General features: G+C 38.6%; 1 protein-coding gene and 1 long non-coding RNA gene across 6 annotated transcripts in view; one reads left to right on the top strand and one right to left on the bottom strand.

Annotated features, from left to right (window-relative positions):
• Positions 1–717: 717 nt before the first annotated feature.
• Positions 718–19,282, bottom strand: FBXO3 (F-box protein 3). The gene is made up of 11 exons (XM_067296281.1): positions 19,144–19,282; positions 15,483–15,572; positions 13,022–13,185; positions 12,051–12,165; positions 9,409–9,613; positions 8,117–8,162; positions 5,719–5,803; positions 4,732–4,854; positions 4,158–4,273; positions 3,582–3,772; positions 718–1,806 (listed from the first exon to the last, which is right to left on the bottom strand). Exons 1-11 carry the CDS (start codon positions 19,248–19,250, stop codon positions 1,681–1,683), a joined length of 1,368 nt encoding a protein of 455 aa, XP_067152382.1. The 5' UTR covers positions 19,251–19,282; the 3' UTR covers positions 718–1,680.
• Positions 19,201–19,445, top strand: part of LOC106498335 (uncharacterized) — a 35,475-nt gene continuing 35,230 nt past the window's right edge. For all 5 annotated transcript variants that reach the window (XR_010884133.1, XR_010884131.1, XR_010884130.1 and 2 more), the window contains exon 1: positions 19,201–19,287. This is a non-coding gene — a long non-coding RNA (uncharacterized lncRNA). The remainder of the gene's footprint in view (positions 19,288–19,445) is intronic.

Below are 19,445 nucleotides of genomic sequence, written 5' to 3' on the forward strand. Positions count from 1 at the left end.
AAAATCAACAGCCAGAAGTGTTTCTGGAGATTCTTACGACCTTCAGCTGCTATCACTTAACTAGCACATTCAGATCCTGTTGAAGCATTAGAGCAAGCCTCTTGCTATGACAGTCATCTGTCCTTAAACACAAACAGACCTACAGCATTGGAAAAGTTTTGTTTCCAGTAAATACTGGCTTCCAATCCCTTGTTTACTGATTCTTTTAACAGTCTGTAAGTTTTCTGTTAAGAACAGGCAGCAAGCCACAGAGTTTTCCCTCCAGTTAATACTGAGTTTTAAATGTTTTCATTTTGAGGACTTCTATTTCAATAATTCACACAGCTACTCAGACTTCTGTGAAGGGCACACACATTTTTTTTTTTACTTCTCTAGGTATTTCATCTATATGACTGTTGCAGAGGTAACATTCAACATTTGTTTTTCTACCTTGTACCACCTTGCAAGGTCCAACTGATGTGCGGCACTAGAGAAAGATGAACACATGGAGAATCTAGTGTTATGTCCTGTAAAACCCCCACTCAGACTTTTCCATAGTAGCTGTAGCTAGCCAGTAACAGGATTCTATTGGAACAACAATATACTGGTTTCCCTCAGAGAAACTACTAATTCTGGATGTCAAAAAGAGTAATCTACTACCATGATGCTAGTCACACAGTCAATTTTTTTCTAAGGTCTTGGCAGAAAGAGTCTCAAGTAGCACTTTAGAGCAAAGGAGGCAGTTAAGTATTTATTGATGACGATGGAAAAAATAAAAGTGATAAAGCAAACAGATACTTCTTTATATGTAAAGTTTCTAGTCATCTGATGTTCTATCAGGCTCCAATTTTTTGATTCAGGTGTAGTTACAAAAATCCAAAGAGGATTTAGGGAAACATGATACTTCAACATAAATTTGTCACCTATGACAAAGTCTGAACAGCAAACATCATATAAAGAAAAAACTCAAAACATAGGTACAAATTCATACTTTGTAGTCATTGAGAAATTTCTTTGTTACTGAGTGGCAGATTATTCATATACACTACATTCCAAAAGCCATTATCCAATCAGAGTCATTTAGCATAAAATTAAGCTGAAAGACAGATTGTCTAAAAATAAGGCCAGTTTCATTCCAAATTTATGCATTTGATGACCAGAATTTTCCGGTACTTTTAGGTTAATAAAAAATGCATAAGAGCACCTGATCCAACCCAACTGGGCAACTTAGACCAAACTGCAAGATTCATTCCTAGCAGAAGTTATCAACAGTAGAAACCCATGAGAAAGGACAATAGTATACACCTTTTTTGCAGTCTTGTCTATTGCTAATTTTTAAATGCTTGTATAAAAACAAATCCCCACACCATATTTGCAATATGATCATAAATAGGCAATAGTTTAAAAATGTAAGATATGATTACCTCAGGCTATTGAGCTGTTCTGCACTTTGGAAAAAAAGTAAACAAAACCCAAACATCTTTCTCTTCCTCCCTGCCTCCCCCTCCTTCCAAACCATGGGGAAAAAAAAAAGTTATACTCTGATGAATATTAGAACTGGCACCAACATTCATGCTAGTTGCCCTGATGTGCAACAGAAAGTTCATTTACAAGAGTCAGAAATATTCTTATGCACTAGCCCCAAAGAGTTCAGCTTCTGCAACCAACAGTTTGTTCCATTTTGGGAAAAAAAAAATCCCATCAGGTATGACGTGGGCAGCGACCAGAAGGTGCAGGAATGTCCAACACTCTATGCCTGTCTTCATATTCATCAGTGTCTGTGGAATCTTCGTCTTCATCCACTGCATATTCATTATGATTTGTTTCCTAATACAAGACACATCCATATTTAATTAAAATCTTGTAGCCCAGCCACTTATAAGAAGACATTAACAACTGCCAAAAAAATTTCAAGTCTATATTATCACAGCTATCTGAGGTAGAGATACTGTAATTATCAACGTATTCAACAAAAGCAGTTTTATACTATTACAAATCTTACCTTGCAACAGAGAATTTTGCCAAACTATTTGACCTTTAACACAAAAGATATCTATTTGCCTTAATTATTTCATATATACAACTATGTAAAGCCACAATTCAGTACCTTAGTCATTCCAGTTTACCTGTTGGCTTGTGTAGACTTTTAATATAAGTAGTTTAAAAATAGAGTCATTACTAATTTTAAAACAAGAGGCAGAGCAACAAGAGAGAAAAGCCATCGATTTTTACAGTCAACTGAATGGGAGAGGTGACAATTCACATAAACATAAGCAAGAGCTAAAAGTGACATTTTCTGTTACAAGCTCGACCTCTGCTGGCACTTATTGTTATAGCTAGTAGTAATGAGTTTCTCAAATCCCTTGGAAAACATGTAAAAACAGCATAGATGCCTGTCTCTGAGGAAAGGCTCAGTACTCACAAAAAAGTCAAAATAAACTTTAAGTTTTATCTGAATCAGTCATTAAATAAAAGCTATGCTAATAATAAAGCAAATAAGTATTCTTCTTCAAATGTGCAAAACCCAAAAATACTTAGGTTTACCAGCAATTTCCAAACTGAGCTTACATAATAATTAACAGTAAGCTAAATATATTGTTGTTTTGCTAAGTCTCTAAGTGACTTCATGAAATGCACTTTTAGTGAGTACTAGTGGAACATCAGAAAGACTGCTACCATTTTTAAATAGTTGTCAAATCAAAAGTTCTCCAAGAAAGCAGATACACTATTCTGGCTAAAACAGACTATAGTGCAGCCATACCAAGACAGAGTATTTAAGAGAACCATGAAATCCAGCGGGCTAATACAATGCCATGTTGCTAGGAACAAATTAAGATATGACAGTTCCTTAAAAAAGGAAAGGAAAACAAGTAAACAACACTGCTGTAATCTGCATAAACCTCTGAAATATACCCTGAATAGACATATGCATGTATTTGTGCACCCTGACGGGCACTTGTGTTCAAAGAGATGACAACAGAATGGTCATGTTCTACCTCTTAGTAACACAGAAGGCCACTGATCTCACTCATAGCACCAAACTTGAGCTTGATTCCAGGCAGAGGTAAGGACTCAAGGAGGAAGGCCTATAGACATTTATGGCTTTCTATGAAAGCTAGGATCTTCAATTAAATTGGTAAGCATTACATGTCAAAGCAATAAGAATACATGACATTACCAAAGTACAAACTGCCTACAGACTCTACTGCAGTCAAGTTTCCAGACTGACTTAGGCTTAATTGCAGTATGTTTTGTATGGAGTTATCAATCTGAATACTGTTCAGTACTGTAAATTTTACACCAGAAGTGTTTTCTTGCCTGTAAACACTCCAGAAGCTGAGAAGAATTCATATAATTGGAAATTGTCAAAAGCCAAGACTAAGTGATACTTTTAGATTTTTTCTTTTCTGAGGAGTGGATCTGAAAAAAGACTGACTTTCTAGAAAATGTTGGATTGTTGATATTAAAATAGGCAGGTTCCAAAACTGAAAGTCTCATGACACTGAAGTTTAACACACACTGTCCTATTAAAATTAACACAAGTGTCCTCCGCAAACACAAGCTTAGAAGTCTAGTATAAGAACAACTGCATCTTCACTTACCATCCGTGCTGTAGACACCTTGAATGTTGGACACACCATATGAAATCTGGGAATCGTAACATTAAAGAATTTCTCCTTGTAGTAGAGGCAATGGAAGGTGTAATATCCTTCCATATATCCAGAAGTTGTGGAAAATGTAGTACAGCTGGTGTATTCATAGACTCTCCCCGGACTGATTATTGGAAACTCCCCTGTTGGTAAAACATTAACTTGAAACAGTAAAGACTGAAGTAGAACTACAATTCAGCATTTTGCTAGAGCATTTGCACTCTACAAGATTCAGGCAGATCATTTTATAATCCAGTGGACACATAAGTAATTCTCAGTAACTACTGACACTAAAAAAACTGAAGTAAGATCAACTACCAGGATGTTTAGACTTTCCTTGAAAAGCAGCTTTAAAAACAAAACAGATGCTTATTTCTTCCTTTCAAGCAAGAAAATGGATGTTGATACAAAACGTACAAGTACTGCTCTGTCACTGTGAGGCTAATAACATAATCTTTATAACACGTACATTAAACATGGAAACACTCCCCATCAGATTCATAAAAGCAATCTTATACTTGTACCTACCAACTACTCCAGGACCCTGAACTTCTTCTACGTCACCTTTGGCATTTGTTATTCTCCAGTATCGACTGTCCAGCTGACAAGCCTTCTCAGGAAGAGCATCTTTGGACATTTCAATTCTAGAAGCCAAACAGCATACTTAACATGTATGGAAGTAGTTACATAACCATTGAGAAACACTTTAGTATCTTTAGGGTACCTCTCTGAAAGTAGCCTGGACAGCAAAAGCTAAGGTAAAGCATACCAAATCAGTTAGCAGGATCCAGCTCCACGTCTCCGCTTCCTTATTGTTATTTATCCCTTTCTAAGTCTAAGTTACAAGTAACTTCTTTCCCTCACCCCATCACTGTACTTTACAAATTACCAACTTGACCAGTACTTTACATATCTGACTAGATATGATTTAATAATTTTTATTAAAAGTACTGCATGCTATGCACATTCAAATATGTGGCATCTAGACCTATTCATTTTAGTACATCTATGAATGCTGTTTGCAAGTTTGCAACAACTGGTGACTTAAGCATTACATAGGTCTTTCCCATGTTATGAAAGTTAACTCAGCTGTTATTCTTACCTGATTCTGTAAGTGAAGAAATAATGAGGTGGATGTACAGAACTGAGTTCAGGTAGAAAAGATGTGGACACAGAAACAGTAATATCTCCTGTGGTAGCAACGCATTCTTTATCATGCACATACCTACAAAAAGGAAAATGCTAATTCTGCAAATTGCTCAGTAATTTCAATACAGAAAACTAAACATATAAAGTGATTAGTTAATCATTAACAAGAACACTGTGATGCTAGATTTAAAAGAGTAATTTCTGATTTTGCTTTAAGCATCTAAAGCATGTATGCAGTCTTTGTGACCGATACTTCCCCATTGCCAAAACACAGCTCTGGATCTCTTTGTATCTGCATTAATGCTAGTATTAAAAGCTAGGTGTAGAATTTGATCTGAAGTCAACCTCAACCAAGACACACTTGTTTAATAAGGATGTGTCTTTACGCTATTTGGAAAAGAAAACTAACAACTACAGCAAATTAAATGAGAGATCTAGAGTTTGGGTTCTATGGCATCTGGTCTGACACAATTAGAGCTCCTATCTATCTCTCTCTCAAAAAAAAAAAAGCTTAAAAGTGCATGATAACACAAACACCTCAACAAGTCCTGTTTATTTACTTATTCATCACAGTGTTGTTTTAGAAACTAGTTCACTCAAAAAGTATTTTTAATAACTCAGAACAGTTCTACAGCTGCAGCACACTTGTAGGGAACACAAGAAATATTATTTTGTTAGCTAAGTTTCAGGTCAGTTTTATTGCAAAATTCCAGTCCTGTTAATACAAAGTTACTAACTCCAAGGCTTCTGGAAAAAAAAAAAAAGTTTCTTTAAGCCTTGCATTTTATAGCTATATCTTCAACAACTTTCACACACTTCCTCCTCCCTCCACCATCAGCCTTCATATCAAATACCCATAGCTAGTTATTTAGAAAAAGGTTATCATTCTAAAACAAGTATCAGCATCTTGCAGTGAAGCTTTAAATCCCAGTCACAATACCTGAAAATCTGGTCTCTGATGATAGGATAACCACCAGTTACAACTTTGTTTACATAAGATGTAAACCATTCCAAGTAAGAGGTACCTAGATGCCAAAGAAGAAAAGTGTTCATAAGGACAGGCAAAACTATCACTATGCATATTATGATAAATGAGTTGGTCAATATTCTAGTCCATTCAACAAACAAAGACCATCTGGAGAGACCAACCAAGAACTAAGAGGTAAGAAGGCATGCACTAGATATGACACATCAAGCAGAAATATCTCTTAGTTAAGTATTTCACATTATAACCATAGTCTTCAAATGCTGGTGTCTTTCATCACCTTGTTTCCAGATCACAGCTGTGTTGCTATGATTTGGAAAGACAACAAGTATAGCAGTTCATGTTATTTGTATAGTTATTTCATAGATAAACTGCTCCAACATAATACCAATACTCTACCTACTAAACACTGATGGCCTACTAGTGGATTTACAAACTTAGTCTTGATATGCAAGTTTCCATATGAACAGAGTTTCTAAGAAACTTGTTAGCAAATTGCAGAATTTGCTTCTTCCCAAGAACAGGGCTGAGGCTTAGACACAGTGATATACTCTGCACTCTGACTACAAACCCAGAAGACTAAGGCTATGTGTCACTCAGAGAACCTGGCATTTTCATACACCTTCAGCCATTGTTTGGGAACAGCTGGATTTCTAAGCAGATATTCAAGCTGTCATATTTAACTCTCAAAGAAGAGGTTTCCATACAAGAGATACTGGTGAACCAATTTATCAGCCATAGTTCTTCAAAACAATGTAATACAGAGTTCAACAGAAGAATACACAGAGTTCTTACAACAAAAGAAAACAAAACAAAAAAAATCTCCATCCACAAAAAAAAGTCAGTATTAGCAATACAAAATTGGATTTAAGCAGAAATTTTAAGAAACCATTATCTTAACCTTCACTGACACGTTACCAAGTACTACCACTTCTGTTTGAATAAGTGTATTTCTCACTTGTTCAAATAAACTTCCTCCTTTGAGCGAGAGCTATTTGTACTGTCCTTTGATCTTTTGGAGGCTCTAATGAACCTCCAAGTTTATCACTCTCCTTTCTACCACTAATCCGCAAAACACAAACCTTGTATAAAGTTAACTTCAAACAGAGAAAGTAAATGGAGCAATTTACTCTTCCACATTCAAAAAGACTAGGTAAGTGCTGTACATGAAGCTTCCCCCTGCCCTGGAATACTTCAGGACTCAAGAGTAACCCTTTCAACCAAGTGGAATACATTCAAGTATGATGTCACGTCACCTCACCACTGAGTCAATTCCATAAAAGCAACAACCTGGAGTAACAATACCAGCTCACCACGGAGTTGCTTTAAAGTATTACATCATCCTCATGTGGACAGAAGTGAGTAACCCAACTATTACTCTTGAGCTTTTGCTATATTTTTCCTACGATGGTCCTAAAGCACATAACTCATTCTGCTATTAGACCTTTGTAAAACGGATGATAGACTGACTATTGCACTTTGAAATGAATTCACACAATCAATCAACACATAGCCACTTAAAATCGATTTTAGGAAACTTTTCTAAGAGTTTAACGACCTTCAACCCAAAACAGCAATGGCATAGCATTATCTAATGTGGTTTTCTCACTATTACTTTTATTACATATATACTAAGAAGCATACAAGGCTAAATTTTTAATATTAATTTCAGCACCAGTTAGAACACATCTGCTTTCCACTGAGTGAAAGGAATTAATTTAGATGTTGCCACAGTTACCGGAGTCCAGTGAATTAACTAACAGAAATAAATCAAAACACTACTCCAGTCAATGTACATCAGACAGATGATCACAAAGGATTAACATAAAACCAAACAACTATGCAGTTTTTACCTTCCCTCCTTCATGCTTTGAACAAAGCAGTCAGCCAAATCAAAAATCCAGAAAGGCTTTCTTCTACAACTATGATTATAGTTAATTAGATTTCATTAAAGGATACAAAAATATGTTGAACTTTTAACACGGCTGCAAAAACTACTGGAAAGTCTTTCTGCCTACTTGGATGCTGTATTTAATAACTGCTTACATCACTCATGATGGCCAATTTAAAGGTTTTGCTCATCTTGTTAGACAGGTTAGTATGCTGAATGATTTGTATACAAGACACACAGAAGGATAAGCCTTTATAGGGAAAACTCGAATCTTATTCCAAGTAACCACTGACATTTTGAAGTAGGTTATAGTTGTACAAGCAGCACAGAAAACTTAGAACACTTCTGTTGTTCAAGTCAACTGTATTTGACAAATTAAATCAAAATTGCACAATAGTGACATGCATTTTCTAAACAATGCCATTAAAACATTATGCAGAGTATTTTATTCTAAAGTGTTACCTGTAATGAACATATCAATAGCAGATGGATTGCGAGCCATTTGGTCCTAAAAGGGAAAGAAGTTATGGATGTATTAAAAGGAAATGATTAGACTTTCAAGGTAAAATTCAACACCTTACATGTAACATAGGAAATATTTTCACTATATTCTCTAAACAAAATTCTGGCTTCTTAATACATCATTATATTCCCAGTCAGATACTCAAATGTACAATATATAACAAATGCCTGTCCCTAAGTTAATAATAATGTCCCCTGAGTTAATAATAAAATATGCAGCTTGGACATTCCACTAAGGTTCATGCACATAAAGTTAATGTGTCATTTAAGAAACAAGACAAAATGTTGCCTTAAAACAGACAAAGACAACTTGAAAAACCTCCCATAATACTACACTCTCCCCTGAAACAAGGTGGGCTATCCACAGATGAACAGAAATACAAACATGTAATTAACCTTTCAAGTTCGCAGGTATTACACAGAAGGTTTAGATGCTCAGCATAATACAAAGGATGTTAAGATACCCCTTTAAAGCGTCCCATTAGCAAGATGTTCCATAGAAATTTCATTGCTACACACTTTGGAAACAAATAGCCAGGAACTCAGCAGCAGGAAGATTTCCATCTTTTTACAAGAAACTCTCTATTTCCACCCTAACCCCGAGGCACATGCACCTTTTTTTGGAGGGTGGGGTGGCTGAAGTTTTGTTAGGTATAAAATCGTTAAGCTTCACTAGCAACAAGACCCCTATTTTAAAATACCATAGCTGTAAGTATTTTGAAAAATATTCAAATAATTAAGTTCTACAAAAGAGCTGTCCAGACCAATTTGGTCTTTCATTGGAGAGCAGATTTTGCTTACAAACCAGAGAGTATTGCTACTTTAGTAAGTTCACATTTAACATATTTGGGAGAGGAGATATATACAGATAATGATCTTCCATAACGGAGAAACCTTTCTTCTTTTAAGAAACAGGAACAGGAGTATACATTTGCCATAGTTTCAGCAAATTATCATCTTCCAACAAGAACAAATGCTGCCACTATCATAAACCTATAGAAGGTGGTATAGCCAATAACTACTTCATGTAAATTTATTTCACTTGTTAACCATTCCACTTGTGGGTTTGATGACAACCTGAAGGCAACTCAAGGACAAGTAACTGGAACTAACAAGCCCTCTTAATATTCACCTTGAGCCATAGAAAGTATTTCAGCTGTCTGATAACATGCAAAGGGCTACTGTCAATCATTCAAAAAGTACATTTATAAGTATAAGCATATCTTTCTTACTGGACACTGATAGAAGATCTCGTATTTATTTCGACCCTCCACACTCTCCAAGGCCATGTATTGACTCAGGCCAGTATGAATGCAAAAAGTAAGAGGAAGGCATTGTTTCAGACCTAGCCTCTGTTGAAAACCTCCAGCAGCTGTGTCAATATCCAACAAGTCTTCAGAGCGGTAGTGGTTGGACAGTGCCATACTTCCCATCAAACTTAACAGGGAAGAAGGGAAGAGAGGAAAGAAAAAAAAAGATCAACAGAAGACACTATTCACAACACAAAGATAGCATTAAATCTTCTTTAAGTATTAACTCTGTCAATGCTCTAGATGCCTGTTAAACCCAGATGAAGTTCAACTCTAACATCTGCTGCAGATTCAGGTTATTAGTTCATAACACCAACCTTTACAGAGGAGTTCTTGATGGCTCTAAGAGAAGCACTTCGTTGTTCACTTTCCCATCCTAAGTGAAATCCAGAGACTTCACATTCAACTTCCCCATAGGATTGCTGCTAGCTCTAAGTCACTAGAATCCAAAAAGAGCTATCTGACCATCCAATTTAAGCTGGCTGGGGCCACTGTTAACAACACAGTATTCTTGATACAGCAGTTAGAAAAATACTCCTAAGGTCAGAGTAAAACTGACAGGTCCTCCCATAAATCTTTCAGTAATGTCACTCAAGTATAGCATGGACTAAGTAGTAATCTGTGTCATGGCTTGTGCAGGAGCAGTTAACCTTCCTGACTTTATGTCATGCACTAATTCCCCCTGCAAGGTGGATAGCCACAACCTTCTTTTCCCAAGCCAAGAAAACAAGCCTGTAATGCACGCCTCCCCACCCATACTCCCTTCTAATTTGCCTTTCACTGACATTCTCAGAAGTAAATTCTTGCAAGTGATGAGCTTTTACTGGTGTTGTGAAAGCAGTGACTCAGACGCAGGCTGCCACATGTCAACATGGTATAGCTTGCTCCCTTCTAGGACAACAGGTTCCATTCCTCTCATTTTTCCTTACGCAGTCTTGTCTGGAATTAGCATGTTTTACACTCTACAGAGCAATGCTAACAACCAGCCTGAAGTGCCTAACAGTGACAACCTGCAAGATGCAGCCATGTCTAGTCCCAAATCTCCTCCTTTTTTGGCATAACATGCCCATCCCAGCAGCTCACTGCATAGACTTCCCCTACCCACACCTGATCTTTCCAGTATTCATCTCCTACAGTGCAGCTCAGGATTGCAGAGCCAGAAAACAAGCCTGTCCCGAAAGGTAACGCACCACACCTTCTGTTTGCAGTGTGGCAGCCTTTCTTCTCCAGGGTCCCATGTGTCAGACCTAACTAGCCCCCCAGTCAGGGCTTCACCAGCCAGGTGTGTCTATCGGTGTGAAGGCTCCTTCCCTCACAGCAGTGGACTACAGCCTGCTGGCAGATGTTCAAACTGAAAGGCGTGCCCAATTAAAAGTGCATATCCCCAGCTGCAGCCCTTCCACAGGCACATTACTCATCATAGTAGCAGCTTATGGGGCAGGGAAAAGGTAGGAAGAACAGAACGCACAAGCTGCAGAGCTGCATTTTGATCGCTTCCAACCTAAGCTCACAAGCTGTATTTTGCATACATTAACATAGTAAGCTTCACGAATCTCATTTATGTTGATAAAAGCTATTGGAAAGTCATCCACTGATCAATGATAGTATGTTTGTGCTTGACAGCTATGACTATCAGGCAAGAGAAAGAACAGCTTTCAAAATGGAACAAGATGTTATTTACATCTAAGGTCTACAGAATCAGGGCACCTATCTTCCCTCTAAAGCGTCTCCTGGAAAACAAAACTAGAAGTCATCTTTATGGTTGCACAGAACTGTTTCCCATATTCCTTCTGCATGCACAATACTAGAATTAGTGGAAGCTGCACCAAGAAGTATTCTTCTTTACTAGTGAAAGTTATAAATAGGGCAACATGAATGCATTGCCCCAGAGACTGATGATTTGCCCTTGCTTTCCAACTTTTTGCTAACATTTGTGGCACTTCAGCAGATGTCAGCTTGCTAACAAAGGGCTTCAACATGAACTCTTTCTATAGTTAGAAGACATGACACCATGTTTAGTCACTTGTCTTCTAACCTGAATGTAAAAGGAGTTTTTAAATCACTGATACAGAATAAAGTTGTATAATCTTCTATTTAGAAAACCTGAATTTGCAGAACTGACATTTCAATTCTATTTAAAAGTGACTACCTGGTTTGAAAGCTAGTTCCTTAACCATTTTAAAGAAAAATAAAAATTATTCAATCTTGAATTTACTTACGTAATTCAAAGCAAGACCTCAGGACAGACATTTAATTATACTGGTGTAAACTGCTAACAGTTAAGTTTTGAGCTTTTTTTGGGGGGGGGGGCATTGATTAAAAGGAAACAGGATTGAAGTGCAAGAGTAATTTGAGCAATTAGAAATCTACACTGGATTTTTAGTTACTTCTGAAAATGGAACAGAACCAATTCTGAAAGTGTCACCTCAAATGGTCACTCATTTAGATGCAATGCATTTAGTATTTCATCTGTCCTGTTCAGCAGACATTTTTATCTCTTTCTCTTTAATAAGCTATCTAAGAAATACCAAATGAATAACAACTATGTAGTTTTAGCTCCTTACCCGGGAACAACTAGTTTCTGTCCATTATGAATACGAAATGAACATCGATAGTCATCAGGAAGTTTGCAACCTATTTGTGCTTCCACAGCATCTAGATCTTCCTCCTGCACACTCTCTGTGCACAAAGAGAAACACAAGAGCATTAGGTGGCAGCTTTAGAGAGGAAATCAAGAACTGCTGCTCCCAAGAAACTCTCAAGTTTAATGCTGCTTCATAATTCTGCCCCCAAGTGCCCAGTATACTGTTCCTGACAAATGGGGATATTAGAATTCGTGTTAAGATCTTCACTTTAAAACTGTATTTCACATCATTTCATCAGAGCTGCATTGCTAAAAATAAGGCAGAAACTGGATATAGTCTTACCATAATAGCGTGTTTCCAATTGCTGAAGAGAAAACTTACTCATCTCAAAGCCCTTTAAGTAGCCCACCCCAGCAATCTTAGCACTGTTTTGTTTTTAACATTACCACATAGTAAATATAGAAATATATATTTCAATAACAATATATTTGTATACGTATTAAATTAAACCTCTTAGTCTAATAGTCAATTTCCTACAGAAGATTGAATAAAGTTGAAACTGCAAGAGCTATTTTGCCTTTATACACTATGAGCACCAAAAAAAACCTCACAAACACCTCTCACAGTAACTAAAGACAAAAGCAGTAAAAACATCTTCATTTCCTGATTATGCAGGGGTAAAGACAAGAAATGGAATTACCAGAAGAAAATCTTCGTTTCTTCTTCTGAGAAAAAACTATCATCAGAGATTGTATGGATCACTAGTAACCGGGCAAGGACCACATACATGCTCTGATTTACTTATTGACTGGAGGGAAAGGAAGAATATCTGCTTGATATCAGGGCTCCAGTAATTGATGCACACACCTAGGATGGAAGTACTATGAAACTTAATAGCATATAGTGTAGCACCAGCCAGTCTACTAGAGGAAGTAAGCACAATACCATACCTTTCAAAGAACCAATCATCCGAGGACACCGCTGTCCTAAGTATTTTTCTAAGTCATCCCAGGCTTTTTTCAGTGTAGCATAATACCGGATATATCTTCCTAGATCAGAGTAAGTACTAATGAAGATAGCTTTCCAGCTCTGATTTCGTTGAGTTTTTTCCTCTCTAGGTAGACATGAAGAAAGTAAGTTAGAGTTCCAGCCTAAGAAGCTTGATTGCTAAAACAAGAAGTATTTGTTATTTGGCAGAAACAGTACCCACAGGATTATGCCAGGAACACTTCTACATCACATGAAGAAGCTACACACATTCAATTAATTCCAGCAGCTACTCAACAGCAACTTGCAACAAAATCAGAAAACATTTTAGGTACTCAGTATCAGAGTAAACTTCAGAAGAAAGAGTGCTTCTTCTTATTAAGCCTTAGAACTGGTGAATGGCTAAATCAGATCACACTTCACACACACACAGGAAGAGCCTTTATAATTGTGGGTTTTGACTGACTGCATTAGGCATGAACTCCTTTATTTACCCAATAAGAAGATTAAGGCGCAAAACAGATAGTTAAATGAGAATTCTGTGCCCTGATAAGAAACTGGCTTTCCAGAAGGAATCACTGGATATATAATTCTTCTTGCAGTCATAACAGCAAACTAGGGGAAGACAGGCTGCCAAAAAAGTGCTGGCTAACATCTGTCAAAGGATGCCTGCCTCTAGAAGCGTGGTAGCCCTTAAATCTTTGGGTAAAGGATGTATTCTAATTTCTCACAACTCCAGTCAGCACTCTGGATCTAAAAGACTTAACGCAGCTCCATACACCTAAATAAAAATGTAACAATTGAGAAGTCTTCATAACACCTTAAGATCTTTTAGCACTAATAAGAAGAAAAGAACCTTACTTCTTGAGGAAGAGTGGAGGGCAGAAAAAAAAAAAAAAAGGAGATTAAGTTTAATCTGGGAAGTTAGATAAATTAATATCAAAACCAAAATGTTAAAGAAAAAACCCAAAGTGAACCATGCCTCAGCAAGTGAGAGAAGTCTCAGTATATTTTCACCCTGTAAATATTACTTGTAGAAATTACCTGTGTCCCTGATTACTCTTTCTTGGCTATGGGGAGGCCAGCATCTCAGTAATCAACCCCAGAGCCAGTTCTCTTTAGCAGAGCCCTAACCCCCTCATTCTCCCCCCCCCCACACACCAAGTTCCTTTTCTAAAGGATGAAGTACTCAGTTTGAGCTTCCCATTTCCTTACCTTCTCTCCCTTGCCCCTCACCAGATCCTCCTTTTTAGTTCTGATTCTAGTAAGGATATCACTTCAGATTTTTATGCAGAGAATCTGAGAAAACTTGGCCTATTCCATCCAGTTTCCTGCAACTGGACTCTGGAGTATAATATGCAAACACCAACAAAGAAACAAGAAGCCCCCTGCTACTGTTTTCTTGCCATCAGCTCTGTTCCCACACCTCCTGTTTCACTGAATTCACCATCTCAAGATGAAACTCTTACAAACCGTGTTGCATCTTTATAAGCTGTATATAATCAGAACATTCATTTTACATGCAACTTTTTAGATTCATCTTTCTGTTTGCTGTTAATTTTAAATAGAGTCCATATGACATAATATAGACTGCAAGCTACAAGTTTGGAGAAGTTTTCCTAAATTAACTCCTCTACCCACTACCCTGCTTATGCATTCATGCACACTCCTTGTCATCAGCTGTTCTGCTCTCTCAGGCTATTTGCACAATAAAAGGAGCAATAAAGGAAATATCTGGAACTGCTTACTTAAGTTTTAAGTAGTTAACAGGCCTCACAATTTATAATCTAAAGAGAAAGATACTGTCTAGAAGACAAGATGTAGGAAGAGATAAGCAGTAACAGAATTTGTTGCTAATTCACCTCAGTCAATTCTATAAGCCTTCTCAGCTGTACTTGAGAAAAACATGCTTGATTAGCAAAGATGTGGGCTGATACCTTTATAGTTAAGCTTCCATTTAACAGACTTAGAATGTCTGTGTTCACTGCAAGTGAGAGAAAGGGAAAATGAGCTCCAGAAAACCAGGAACATCAAGATAGGCTTTCCCAAATAATCACCTATGTAGACCTTTTGACTCAGCCCAGTATCTCCCTTTCCCCCGCAAAAATCATGGTACTTGGAATATCACTTTCCTCCATGGAACATTTGGCATCCAATAAGGTCAGGCTATACCTTCTCCTTCAACCTAGGCATTAATAGGGCATCTCTTCTCTACCTATCCACAAAACTTCACAAAAATTTCTATCCTCATGAAACCTTTCTAGGAAATTAACATTTTTGATACCTCTAACTCTTAAATTGGTGAATAGCTTCAAGTTTGATGATGAGTTACTAGAGGTAATGTGTACACAGACAGACAGCACAATAGCACAGGCCTTATTTTCTTAGGAAAAAAAAAAAAAGGCTTTAAAGAACCACACTTACTCTGAAATAAGCCAGTATTTCTTGCAGTGTCTCTTCCATAATGGATCATGGCTTGATAGTTGATTTAATCTTCGACTTAAATAGCAGCAACTATAAATATAAAATCATTAAGCTTGATTGCAAAAGAGTAGCAAAATAAACAGGGATAAATATAGACTGATATATTATACATTAGAGTCATGCTTACAATGGTTAAAAGTCTTCATTATGGCTGCATGAGGTGTGAGCTAGTGTCAGAGTGTTCTAATGTAAGTATAGACTTCAAGAACCATCAGCAATTAAGTAATTATGTAAAGCAGGTCTACTCCATTGAAAACATGATCTAAAAGATTCCAGAGTAACACTCCATCAGTTGTAAGCCTGCTAGTACCTTAGGCTAGTTACTTGGATTTTAACCACTTCCTCATCTGGATCACCAGACTCTACTAGGTCTTTCACTGTTGCCATACCACTGAAAGCTCAGTCAGTAAGCTACAGAAATTATACAGTCTGACTATTAGAAAGTTATTTTCCACTTTATTTAAATAACAAATTTCATGACAGGAAACTAAAAACACAAAGGAGAAACACAAAGGATGGTAGATCTGGAAATAAGTACTGCAAGCTCACATCTGAAGAGCATGTCATACAAACAACACATATAAGCTCTTGCCATTGTATTACAGGTAACACTGCTGCTTCAGGAAGTTAAAGAATCATATGCTGCATAGTGCAGCATTATCACAAATGCAGTATTAAGAAAAACTGTAGGATATAGAATGTGGAGTCAGCTCTCAGAAATCATTTAAGCTGATCCTTTCTTTATGCAAGGAGATAAAAACAGCTAAGCTATATTCCTGATGCCTGTTAACTTGCTCTTCAAAAAGCATTGATGGAGATGCCATAAACTACAGGATGCTATTCCAATTTTTACTTTTATAGTTAAAGAGCTTTTCTTGACTGTATGACTGATTAAAATATAGCAAGATAGTCTGTGCACTTCAGTAAATTCATACAAACAGGCAAAGCATCAGCAACATGCAGAACAGTAATACAGAGAATTACTGTGTCATTCAAAGACTCAGACTCACAGAATTTAGGAGAAAAGATAATAGTCTCATTCAGCCTAGCCTGATTTACAGAAAACAGGAGTTGCTCCTTGTGTTTGAGTCCAATATTCAGTTACGCTTTAAAGAAACTTCCAAAAAGATACTGTCAATTTAGATGTGGCAACATCACTTCCTCTGGTAGCTTGTTCTAAGAGTTAATCACAGCCATTAAGAACACACTTTAACATCCAAATTCCCAAAATGAGGTTACCAAGCTTCAGCTTTTAGTTTCTGCTTCTTGTTTTCTCAGTGTAGTTCAGAAGTCGGCAAGTAAGACCAACCAATAACTTAAATGGACATAGGTACATCTTGTAATAAAGATGCCTCCCAATGTTGTCTTTGATAAGCTAAGTCGGCCAAAGTCCAGGGCTGGGGAAAAACATTTCACACTGAGACTCCAAATTTTTCGTATGTACCTGTTCAGTTCAATCCCCCTGCCCCAATTCTACTATAAGGTGCTTAAACCAGAAGTGTATTAGTATTCCGAAATTAATTTCAAAAAAGCAACACTCCTGTAAGCCCTGCACATACCACCTCAATGACAAAGACACAAATGCATTCACTTCTATTATCATAGCAAATTCTACTAATAAGTCATATTAAGTTGATTATTATAACTCTCAAATCTTTTTATTCACCACTTTCCATTGGCATGATCTTGCACCTTTTTTGCTCCTCAGAATTAAAACTCACTTGTGTGACTGGGTCAGCTTTACCAGAATATAGATCTTCTGTATGACTGCTGTGTTACCTTGCAGCATTTGTAAGTTTTAGTGGCTTTGCTTTCAAACAAGAAGCTATTCGACATTTTTATTAATGGTTTGCAGGTAGAATTCAGTAGTAATCCCTACAGAACTCTATTAGAAATACCATTATTCAATGACTGCTCATTAACAGTAAAATCTTGTCAGTTGGCCATGCAAGCACTTTATGCACGATATGAATGATATGGATGACTATCCTTGAGTCAAATGCCTTGCAGAAATCTATTATATTGATGTTTATCAACCAAGCACGTAATTTCTTGGAGGAGCAAAATCACCACCTTATCAGAGGAGCATGTGGCTTCAAAAAACATGGTCAAAAGTGGAATTAAAGCCATTCTCATTAATTACATAAATATTTGTTCTCATGTCAGTTTTTCCATTATTTAAGGTCCACTGTGAGGCTAACTGACTTGTAGAATACTAGGAAAGCTATAATGTTTGTGATAGAGTTTATACAAGTCACTAAAACATAAGCAAGCTAGAGACCTCCTCAATTAATGCTCTGAGGACTACAAACAGCCAGTTATACAGAATTATCTATTATCACTCCTACTTATAAGGGACCTAAAAAGTATTTAGTTGTCTTTGCACAACAAAATCCATCTCCTTTCACCAAATACGTAACAAGAATAAGTAATGAACATAATTGTCTTTACTACACCTCAGCTATTAGTACATCTACACTAAACTTGAAAAATTGTAACAATTTTTCCTTTCCTTACAGTTACTCCCTTCTTTGCTATCACCCTAACAGATCTTTCCCTCATGTCTTTAGCTTTCCTGACTAATGTTTATTAAAAAAAACCCTTGAAAATATTCTATTTAATTCTTACGTATTCCTCCTTCTTTGATTAAACGGCAGTGATTTCAATCACTGCCAATGCATTTCTCTATGAACCATGATATGATTTGAGCTGAAGAGATCCATGCTCACTGTAAGTCATAACTCTTTAGCCACCTAGCAAACTGTCCAGCTTGCAACTTCCACTCATGTTTTCCTGCCAGAAAAGCCCTCCTATTCAGTTTTCCTCAGATTCAAATAACAGCTCCTTCAAATAACTGAATATAAGTACTGGGAACAAGACTGTCCTTTGTTTGCCAATAGATACACAGCAGAGGCAGAGAAATACTAACTTTACTAATTCAGTTATTAAGTCATCTCTAAATTAAAATTTAGGTACAAACAAAAACACTATATAATGGGGGAAAGAAAAAACAGGGAACAGTCCCTTCTGCTTAAAAAAAAATAAAATAGAATTAAAAAAAATCGGTTTGCAAAGCAAACGATGCTTTGGGATATGCCTCCCAAACAGCAGCTTCTCCATACTAAGCCAAGCCTTTTCCCCCACGCACTGACAAGCGCCCTAGGAGTACCCTGCCCCGCTTTTTGCCTTGATCGCAGCGCCCGCGTAAGCGCACCCCGCTCGCCGCCGCCTGCCAGCGCGGGCGCCCCTGTGCGTTAAAGTTACGCAACACCAAGCGGCCGGTAACTCCCCAGGCAGCCGGCGCCCCCCGCGCCCCCTCCGCTGCGCTGCGCTCCGCCAGGGCTCGCCCCTCCTCCGCGCCCGCCGCTGCGCGGGGCCCGCCCCGTCCCGCCGCGGGGGGTCGCCGCGCACCTGTTGGCCCCCGCGGGCAGCCCGCGGAGCCGCCGCCGCCACCTCCCCCCGCGGCCCGGGCGCGCAGGGCAACGCCTCCCTCGCCCGCCCCCCCCCGCGGAGGCTCGGCTCGGCGCCGCCACCCCCCCCCCCGCGCCGCCCGCGGAGCGCGGCTCGGCGCCCCCCGCGCAGCCTCGCGCCCGGCCCGCACCTCATGAGGTCGCGGTAGTCGAGGAAGCTGAGGATGAGCAGCAGCGGGTCGGTGGGCAGCAGCTCCAGGCTCAGCGCCGGCGGCTCCACGTCCAGGGACGCCGCCATCTTGAGACACGTCCTGCGGCGGCGCCCCCTCACGCCGGTTTGTTGTCAACCGCCAGGGCGGGGTGACGGAGGGGCGGGCGCGCGGGGCCCCGCGGCGCGGCCCGCAGCGCCCCCTGCCGCCCGGGCGGCGCCCCGCCTCAGCGGGCCGCAACGGTCGGCGCCGCGGCGCGGGGCTCCCGCCGTCACGGGGCGGCC

This window comes from Apteryx mantelli, chromosome 4 (assembly GCF_036417845.1).
Source record: "Apteryx mantelli isolate bAptMan1 chromosome 4, bAptMan1.hap1, whole genome shotgun sequence".
Classification (NCBI taxonomy): Eukaryota; Metazoa; Chordata; class Aves; order Apterygiformes; family Apterygidae; genus Apteryx; species Apteryx mantelli.

What these genes read in the sequence shown, in the direction of transcription:
- FBXO3 (XM_067296281.1), bottom strand. Translation starts at nt 19,250, where the DNA reads ATGGCGGCGTCCCTGGACGTGGAGCCGCCGGCGCTGAGCCTGGAGCTG. An exon ending in AAATACTGGCTTATTTCAGA is followed by an intron (nt 13,186 to 15,482) that starts GTAAGTGTGGTT and finishes ATGTCTACCTAG; the next exon opens with AGAGGAAAAAACTCAACGAA. An exon ending in CAGAAACTAGTTGTTCCCGG is followed by an intron (nt 9,614 to 12,050) that starts GTAAGGAGCTAA and finishes TTCCCTGTTAAG; the next exon opens with TTTGATGGGAAGTATGGCAC.